General features: G+C 39.2%; 1 protein-coding gene across 2 annotated transcripts; it reads left to right on the top strand.

The window, feature by feature from the left end:
- Nucleotides 1–417: 417 nt before the first annotated feature.
- On the top strand, nt 418–7,740 carry fam83b (family with sequence similarity 83 member B). Of its 2 annotated transcripts, XM_031742987.2 has the most exons (5): nt 418–545; nt 2,370–2,843; nt 4,111–4,275; nt 4,751–4,875; nt 5,294–7,740. In XM_031742987.2, exons 2-5 carry the CDS (start codon nt 2,394–2,396, stop codon nt 7,188–7,190), a joined length of 2,637 nt encoding a protein of 878 aa, XP_031598847.1. In that variant the 5' UTR covers nt 418–545; nt 2,370–2,393; the 3' UTR covers nt 7,191–7,740. The 2 variants fall into 2 exon arrangements, with proteins under 2 accessions (XP_031598847.1, XP_039477438.1); XM_039621504.1 differs by lacking the exons at nt 418–545; nt 2,370–2,843 and adding an exon at nt 2,874–2,991.
- Nucleotides 7,741–10,353: the final 2,613 nt, after the last annotated feature.

Below are 10,353 nucleotides of genomic sequence, written 5' to 3'. Positions count from 1 at the left end.
TTTCAGCCACAGGGGTTGAGATAAATGTGAGTAATCTTTCTGTTTTAAGTTCACATGGGTTTGTAGGAGTCATCTGTGTGAAGACACTGCAAATGTTTTATTTGATTTGGTGTTTTAAACCCATATTCCTGGCCACACATAACAATAAATAGAGTCACACTGTAAAATTCAAATGTACTGTCTTTGAGGAGTGCGGTGCCACTATTCCCGATCTATTAACAAAGCCTCTTTATGTCCGTCAATATGCTCAATTTTCGTCATTCTGAACTTTGTACCCAAAGACAGAAGGGGAGTGGCTTTAGGTCTGAAACAGGTTTATGACTGCCTGTGAGCAAGTTTCGAGTCTGATAATTTGCATGTCAAAACTGGAATCCACACCCTCAACCTGCAGACTGCTTATCATGTTGAGACACCTCTGCTTCTTTGTCTTTTTCAGTAGGCACACATGAGTCTCTAAACATTGAACATAAGTTGAAATTATGTAAATGTAAGCGGGATATTCTGGGAGCAGTCAAGAGGATTTTCACAGAGTCAGGAATCTAAATGTAAGTCACTGTTATTGAGTATAAGATAACATTGTTGTGACTAGCTCACTGAGCTTTTGAAGCCGCTGAGAGGCATTCAGCGAGCGGCTGTAAAAATATCAAATGCCTCACTTTCAAATGAATGAACACTGGGAGATTTGTGGTTAAATGTAAACAGAAAAAACAAGCCGTTGTTATGAGGTGTGTGTCCTATGATTAAATGCGTTGCGGTAACTGCTGCTCAGCCTTTTGACATTTCTGTTTACTATAAAAGCAGCACAACCGAGCCGCACACTTGAAGGAGCTTTGATAGCTGAGATCTAACTCAAAATGTAAATAACTGCGCATGTATAAAATCAGAATGTACAAGAAAGCTGAAAAGGTACCTGAAAACAGGCATAAGAGACAGCTGTACTTATCTGTATGTTGGCAGTGGTTCATGCTCTGCAACAAAGTCAGCAGTGAAAGTAAAATTTCCACTCACACTTTCCCGTAGAGGAAAGTAAAAGAGAAAAGGGTGAGTGCAAATTTGATTCTCCGCTCTCTACACTTAGCTAACATTAATGTGAAACTAGAGTGAAAAGCTTGAATGTTTAAATTGTAACACTCGTTTGTTCAGTCGGCACGTGTTTGCATTAATCTGGTGAGACCTGATTGGATTTATAATGTCAAATATAACAGGGAAGCACCTGGATCACTGAAAATAATGAAAACCGTGGGCTTTAAAGGCTACAGTGTATTTTTTAATTTCCTGTTGTCCAGTACTGATATTAACAGGGGTAATAGATTTAAGCTGTCTACTTCTCTATTTAGCCATGTCAATCTAAACTCTAAAGGCGCAAAAGGGCACCCCAGTTTGAAGCGATTCACATTTAAACATGGAAGGAGCAGATATGGTGTTCAGTATTTCAAAACAGCTTTCGAAACCAAAGTAAGTGTAAAACACAGACCGGATTTACCAGTGTACATTAAAAACCAATTAAATATAAATCTACTGACAGCGAATTATCAAGTAGTTCCTGGTTTAGCAATTTTATTTTGTGTTGTTTATATAACATGGGCAAGCCGATGTATGAGATGTTTACCACCCTCTTCTCAAGTAATTCATCATATCTTATTATTGAGCGCTACTGAGGAAATGCTGGTTAGCCATTCAATTAAACAGCTCTTCGTACAGCCCCTGATTTCTTTTTCTAGTGGTGAGCTCACCATCCAACCACTCTGGGTCTTCACGTTGATAAAAGTGACAGAAGTGAAAACAGGTTGGTTTTATTTACATTTCAACTGTACAGTGGAAATCCGTTGATGTGAATTTTTAAGTCTTTCAGGTTTCGAAACAGCGCCGTAAAAAAAAGATTATATGTTGTTGAGGCAAACTGAAATACTTTCAACGATTAGGGAAGACGAAGGCATGCACATGCCATTAAAACAAAACGTGTTGACCAGGACTAGAGCTCACCTGGTTGAGAAGGCGATCCATATGCTGAGGTCTCCATCAGATGCTCGGGTTAGAGTCTGCTTTCGTGTCTGTAATATGTTATGTAATAAGGCCTGGCAAATGGCTAAAATAAATCTTTAAACATGCCTTTTAATATCTTCATTACCTCATAAACTATCTAGAACATTAAATAATTTACTGTTTTAAATAGGAACACTGCCTATAATGTACTCTTTGACCTTTCCATGCAAACTGTAGTATAGTTTAATACTAACACCTTTCTGCGTACTGCATTACAGTTTACCTTTCCTTGTTAAGTTTGCCATGAGTCAACAGGTTCCACCCTGTTACACTGTTGCTCTCTGATCCTCTATCATTATGTCATTGATTTTCATTTTCTATTACAGGTCCTACTGAAAAAGTCTGGAGCCATGGAGTCTCCAGAGTTTTCCCTGTTGTCTTCCTTGCGAGGTGAATTTAAATCAGAGGATTTCATTCAGCCTCACTATAAGGAGTCATATCGGCTGGCAATTGATCGCCTGGTGAATGGCGGCAGAGACAGTTACCAGGAGTTCTTAAAAGGAGAACGGCTCGGGAGCTTTCTCTCCGAGGATGAGATCCTCTTCATCACTGGAAATGCGGAACAGCTCCCACCTCAAACCCAGACAGAGGAAATCAACGATCCCTCGGATACCAAATCATCCTCTGGGACATACTGGCCCATGCACTCAGATGTGGAAACTCCAAATCTGGACTTAGGGTGGCCGGAGGTTTTGCATGAAATGTTACAGACTAATATAGATCTGCTCTTTCATCCACCGAGACTAAACAGCCCAACAATTAAAGAAGTCATCCGGAAGCACATTCAGGATGCAAGACAGGTAATCAGAGCTAGCAGCAACAATGGACTGAGACATGCGGGCACGCGTTGATCACACAAGCATGTCAGAAGCACCTTTCTCCTTCAGGGAAAAGGAGTGTCTGCTGGGGCCAAAATCTGGTTCTGCAACTCACCATCATGAGAAATGAGTGTGTGAGCTATTCTTGTAGTAATTTGCATTACTGCATTATAAGAAGCAGTTTACACCTCAGTAAACAGCCTATGTCAGAAATTGTCATTAACTAGTTTTTCTTCTCAAAATTGTGCGTAGTGGACAATTGTTTTTTTGAAACTCTTGCTTTTTGCTGTGCTGGCTGTTAATTAAAGCAGCATGTTCACCAGAAAATGTCAGGAAAGTATCAACATAAGTGCATCAGACTGTTTCCTAAAGCTCACAAAGCGCTAAAGAAACCATCCCCTCAGTTCTCATGCTCGTGAAGTGTAAAGAAAACTAAATTGGAATAAATCTTTAATAAAACACAGCAGCTGAACTGTCTCAAGCCTGTCCAGACAGCAACTTTTAATTTTTAAATAGTGCATATTTGAACATGCAATGGAGATCACACACAACAGGCACAACATGGATTAAGGTAACACTCAGTATAGTGACACATAGGTTCATTACATGCTACACAGTGTGATAGTGCTATTTCCAAAGTGTCCAGGATTTTCACCATCTGCATTATCATTAGGAACCTTTTATGTAGCCTCACTGAACCTGAAGTGAAATCAAAGAACGAAGCAAAAGGGCTCTAGCTTGGTCCCACTCACAAAAATGTTCCAGGAGTGACTGAAATGGATTTGAGATCAATGGATGGCTGTGGCTCAGGGGGGTGGCTGTGGCTCAGGAGATACTGAATCCCAAGTTGGCCCTGATGCATCCGTTGGAGTGTGAGTGTGTGCATGACTGTTAGACAAAGTGCTTAGGTGTAGAAAAAGTGCCCGTATGAATGTGCATGTGATTGGGTAAACAAAGCTTGTGGTAAAAAGTGCTTTGAGGGCTCGGTTAGACTAGAAAATCGCTATACAAGTACCAGCCCATTTACCATTTAAATGTATTGATTATAGATAAGCACATGTAGGCGTTTATCGTGTCCCTTTTTCTTCCCTCTGTATCGATCAACATGGAATCATGTTGGAGACTTTCCTCATAAATGATTAATCTAATCTCATTTACGGCAATCATTATCTAATTTACGACAATTAATCATTTATGAGCTTGTAGATGTCAGATTGATTTACTATTCACTGTTGATTTGTCCTTGCAGGTCATTGCCATTGTGATGGACGTGTTCACTGATGTGGATATATTCAAAGAAGCCGTCGATGCTTCAATACGGGGAGTCCCGGTTTATGTGCTTTTGGATGATTACCATTTGAAAAGTTTCCTGACAATGGCTGAAAATCAAGATGTGAAACTCCAACAACTGAGAGTAAGTTTAGGGTGTAAAGCATTCATTTGATGTTTTGGCTGGTCATGCATTCTTACATGCAAATATAATCTTCCCAGGCTTAAAATGTTTTTAAAGTTGACAGTAATTAAGAACAAAGTTCAAATAACTGTGTTTATTGGCATATATAAGTGAAAAATTACCATGTTTGTTTTTCTTTAAATAGACCTTAACTCTAAAGTTTTAAATCTGGTTACTCCTGTTTTTGGGTGGAGTTGTAATTACTGGTGAGACATTACAAAGACTCAAACACACCTACAAAGTTCCTTTTAAATAGAAATGACAGGCCAACAGTAACAACAACAACTCGAGGATTCGACAAAATATCGTAATGATTCTGTACAATGCGCATGCCTCTATCACATATTTATTTCGTCTTTGACATATTATTACCACTTGTAAAATCTGACAGTCATACATATGTTCTGACTTTCTCCTTTCACTGCTCTGATTGCAGAACATGAGGATACGCACCGTGAAAGGTCAGGATTACCGCTGTCGATCAGGAGCTAAATTTCATGGTGCAATGGAGCAGAAGTTTCTTTTAGCTGACTGTCACACAGCAATTTACGGTTCATACAGGTAAACAAAACTGCAATGCAACCGGAGCTGTGGTTGAGACCACTGAGGTGCATACAAAAAGCTTTCAGCACTATGTTTGTTCTGGTGCTTTACAAAATTTCTGTCACAGTTAGTATTTATTTTTTGTTTCAGCTTTTTGCTGTTTACTAATGTGAAAAGCTTGTAGAAAATGTGACTGCACTTATAGTGACAAAAAAGTTTCAGTATACCAGGTGTTGTAAATGTATCGTACTAGTGGTTTTCACTTAGAGTCTGTAAGTGCAAACCTTTAAGTGAAAGGTTTTCATTTAAAGTGAAAGCCTTTCAGTTTGAGACTTTCATGTTTTTTTCCTACATAGATAACAAATCTAAGCTGTAAACCAAGGGAAACAAATCACAATACAGTTTTTTATACAAGTATTTTCCTGTTTGTTTACAGTTTCACCTGGTCATTTGAGAAGATCAATCTGAGCATGGTTCAGATCATCACAGGACATCTGGTGAAGTCCTACGATGAGGAGTTTCGAACCCTCTATGCCCGATCGACGGTGCCGCCCGAACTGTGTCCTCCAGAGGGTTTGCTTCAACGAAACGGGTCACTCGGGCAACAGATTTTACCAAACTGTCATTCTGCTCCAAATCTTCAGCGGAGGGACATGTTGAGGCAAAGTCTGGACACAGTCTATCGGAAGACTCGTGAGAGGAACATTGGTCCAAGAGATTATGAAGAGAGGCTGGTTGAAAAGGAAGATTACAAACTTAGACCATTGATGGAAAATGGCACTGGTGTTCAGGAATTTCAATCGGTGGAGGAGATGAACTTCTACAAAAGGCACAGCTATGCTGGAGAGAGACAAGATGGACACGAATCCATCCCACAGAACATCAGGCCCAGAGGGAGCAACTGGAATATCTCTAGAGATGGAGCAAACAACTATGCTATGGATAATTATTTACAAGTGTCACAGATACACAGAAGTCACAATTTGCAGCCTTACAACGGAAATGACAAACGACTTCTGTCCAGGCAGCAGAACATGCCAACACTGGAGAATATGTCCAAGTCCTATATGCGTACATTGAGGATCGAGTCATATCTTAATAATCCTGATGTCCCATTTGGGGACTCTTGCGACTATTTAGACCAGTTTGAACAACTGGACAAAGCTAGCCCCTTCATGCAGGGAGGGTTGAGGTCCTCTCTTGCTCTCAGGCCAACCATGCAAGAACAAATGGAGCCAAACAGATATCTACATACTTCTACTAGTCTTAGCCCAACAAAAAACAGTCATTTACACTACTCATCCATGCAATGGACTCCAACAGGAGCAGGCTATGATGCAGGTAGAAACCCTTACCATTCATATGCCAACCTGAGCCGAGCTAAAGACAGGCAAATAATCACGAACCCCAACATTTTCAGTGACAACTGGGTCAAAAGGCACAGTGTGGCAGATCCAAGATCAAGCACACACGAATCATCAAATCACATGTACAGTGCTTTTGTAAGGATGCAAGAAGGCCAAAGTGAAGCAGCAATGAATGCACTGAATGGAGGACATGGGTCAAATCTAAATGAAGATCAGAGATCTGTCTCCCATTATGATGTCAAGAGCATGACAAGCACAAAGAGTCCCAGTGGCCCCATTTGGCAGGAGCCACCGGCCAGGGCTTTGTCAGCAGCAGCCCTGGATGTGAAAACCAAGGATTTGACTGATAAATCTAACCGCATGGGCGCTAAGAACATCACATCTTTGCTGAACATACAAGAGAAAAAAGAGAATTCAATTAGGAACTCAAAAACACCAAGTCTGAGGTCAGCGGACAGCTCGGACACTCTAACTGCTGAGGATGAGGAGAAAACGTCAGTTATAGAACAAAAACATCTCCCAAGCAGAAGCATTTCTCTCAGTTCCTCCTCAGAGCGCAAGAGGAACAACGTGGAGGGCCTAAAATCTTTAAAATCGCGATTCCAAATTGAGAAAGAACAACAACCTCCGCAGAGCGCTCTCTCCAAAACCACCACACAGAAGAAACCCAGCATTTTTGACAAAAACACAAGGCCTGGATTTCACTCAAGCAGCTGGAGCAAAGACCGAGGAGGTGAGAATCGCCTGCCGAGCAGATTTGAGCCTTTCGGCTCATTGGAAAAGAAAACCTCTCTACGCACTCCACACAGCTTCAGAGTCAAACAGTCCCCGGAGAAGTCCAAAAGCCTTCCAAAAGGCGAGGCAGCTATTGAACTCAACAGCACTCAGGCTGCCCGTGGACATCATGAAAACAAGCTGGAGAAATTCTTTCAAAGAGTGGGAAATTTTATACACAAGAACAAGTAGTGACAAGTATCTTAGCATTACGCACACTCTTCACAGGTCACTAATTACTAATGCACATGTGATGGGTAATGTTTATACATGTAGCTTTGCACTTTGCTGTTTTTGGCAAACAGAGTTTACGTCTTTACTGGTTTATAGGTGCACTGATGGATGCCATCGACTGGCAATTTATGTGTGTATAATTTGGTAATACAATTGTCAAGCTGCTTTTGTGTCTTTCTTCTACTTGAACTTCCTAACAAATTCACTGTCAGAATGTGTTTGGGGACACGTACCTTTTTGTTGTTTCAAAATGTCACAAATGTATAAAATGTATTGCTGCAAGTGTATACACATACCAAGGTGCTGTTACTACTGCCAAAGCATTATTCCACTTGAATGTTGACGGGTAAGTTACGGTATAAACATTGCAAATGCTACAGGTGTCCAAGATAAGACATGATGGAGCACATCCTGTGTCAGACAGGTTTTACCGAATGCTGGGAGGGTGCAATACTTCTGTAAAACATGTGCTGTATTTTCTTAATAAAAAATGGCATCATTTTTAATATATTGTATTCAGGAAAATGAAGAACACTTCCTTTATTTACTCATCTGCTTTTAAGAGATTCTTTCCAAGAGTTTGTTTTATTTCATAGGTTTTTTGCCTTGAGGCAAAAGTCAATGTCCCATACTTGACTTGAGGTGCAGGTCTGTCTCTACGCAATATGTTCATATATTACTACATTGATTCCCTAATTTGATTATGTTGACACACAAACACTGGATGTACTCTATGCTCAGCGCTCGGGGCTGATGTGGAGCACACCACAGGAGTTACTGTGTATTCAATCAGGCCACAATCTTTTAACCAAGTGGCAAAATGTTTGCTTTTATTTTATTCTCTTTAGGAAAAGCACTAAACTCTTTTAATGATATGACAACAACAGTATTTTTGTGACTTGTCAAGTATAATGATTCACTACATGAATAGCATAGGTTCAGAGATTCAGAGATTTTAATTCAAAACAAGCACCCAGGAAATAATGGTAAAGCATCCAGCGTACATGCATTTACACTTTGCCTCCAGTGTAAATGCATGTAAAGTGCAGCAATTCATCTCTCATTTTAATTATTCAAGTATTATTTCTATACAAATAATATCACCACTTAGAATTCAGTGCCATTTTAAATGTTAATTTTATTTTAATGCTGCTTTTCTGATGCCATTCCCACTTTGGTTCTCTTTATTTTGCCTTAGACTGATGGGACTGTGGAGGTAGATCCATACTGCTCTCTGTCTTTATTCTGATAGAGAAGTGCAAATGGTACATGACGAATATTGTATTTCTGTCTTACTGACAGAGCGCCACCCCCCACCCCAGGAATGAAGGTTTAGAAAAGATCAAACTGTTAAAAGAAAAATTGGTATAAATGCATAATCAGTTGGGAACTACCATTCCACTTTGTGGCTTGCCCGAACATGAAAAATTTCCCTACAGAACTTATGTCATGGTTTTGATATGCCTTCCTGAACTGTGAAAGAATGAAAGTGAGAAACAGAAAGACTTTAAGGCTTTCTGGAAAAACTGGAAAAAAAAGCACGCACACTGAAACTCACTGCTCCTTAAGCATAACCTAACATCTTTATGTTATAAGACTTATTTAATTTAAGGTTTATCAATAATAGCATAGATATAATAAATTGCCAAAATAAAAAAAATGTGAATAATAATTAGGAATGCTTTTCTTGTGTAACTGAGCCATTAAGATGGAAAAAAAGAGTTTCATAAACTGTGTGACAAACCTGTAATAACACCGTAGCATGTCCACTGCTTCACTTCAGAGCGTGAACATATGGAAATTAGCCTGGTGTGAAGGAAGAACCTTAAGGTCTGCAGCTTACTTTGAAGTTCACTGCACAGGAGTCTTTGAAAAAATAATTCAATATGCTGAAGCTGCCAGCTCTGAAGCTTTGTTTAATTGCAGTATTCCTGAAATTATTTTTAAAAAATATGGAAAAAGCAAGAAATTCTTATTGTAAAACAAAATTACACTATTTAACATGTTTTTTTAATTATCACATGTTATTGAAGACAGTTGGTCAACCTCATTAAAGTCCACATTTAAAGATGTATAATTTAGATTAGGTAAAGAAAAAAAACAGATCAAAATAAGTAAGCAAGACAATGAATACTTAAACAAGCCTCTTGTTTTTTAAATATAATACTACCTTTAGGATGAAACCTCATCCTAAATAAACAGGCTCCGTTTAATGTCTGTTTGTTGCTTTTTAATGTAATTTTTTTAATAAAAAAGCTTTAACATGAATTTTTCTATGCGACTCAGCACATTCTAGTGTTTCTCAAGTTTATGTAAAAAGCTGAGAAAGACAGCAAACTCTGAGGTTGGAAAATGAAGGCAAGGTGCCAAAAACTGCAGTTTCTAACACGATTACTAGAGTGTAGCTTGAAAATCAAGTTCATCTCCACTCCACTAACGTTAAAATGGCAGAAATTACATAACCTCCCCATTAAAAAAAACATACAAACAAAAAAAACCCAGTGAAAAGAAAGCAAAAAACAACCACCTCAACAAAAATATATTTACATCCTGGTAAAAAAAAAAAAAAAGGGGGTTACCTCCTCTTCCTGTATGAAGTATTATACAGGATGTGTTTATTTTAAATAACTGACGCGTGCCACTTCTTTTCTATTCTTAGCTCATAAGTTACAAAAAAGTGTTCTTAGGAGCTGTTCAGTTTCTGAGGAAAGTCAGTTTTGTTTGTCTGTGTTTAACTTTCTATTCCACATGTAATTGTCTCTATTCTTCTTCAAATTATTCAGTGGTAGAGTTGGACGCTAGCTAAACATTCAGGATTTGCTTTTCTTCAACTCTTGTAGATTTCCACTAAACCCAGCTAGCTGCACTGACATGCACTGACCAGAGCCGTGTACTACGAAGCAGGATTTGAACCTATCCAAGTAACTTCAGTGTTAACCCTCAGTTTTCTATACAGATGGGCAGATTGATCCACATATCGATAGTATCAATACCAACAATGGTATCAGATCGATACTAACACAACTGGATTGATACTTTGTTTCTGTCCTCAAAGTCTAGTATGTGAGGAGGGGGGGCTGGAGCTTATCCCACCTGTCCTAGAGCGAGAGGCAGGGCACAC

The sequence above is a fragment of the Oreochromis aureus genome, linkage group 13 (genome assembly GCF_013358895.1).
Source record: "Oreochromis aureus strain Israel breed Guangdong linkage group 13, ZZ_aureus, whole genome shotgun sequence".
Lineage (NCBI taxonomy): Eukaryota > Metazoa > Chordata > Actinopteri > Cichliformes > Cichlidae > Oreochromis > Oreochromis aureus.
This window is presented reverse-complemented; position numbering and strand designations above follow the sequence as displayed.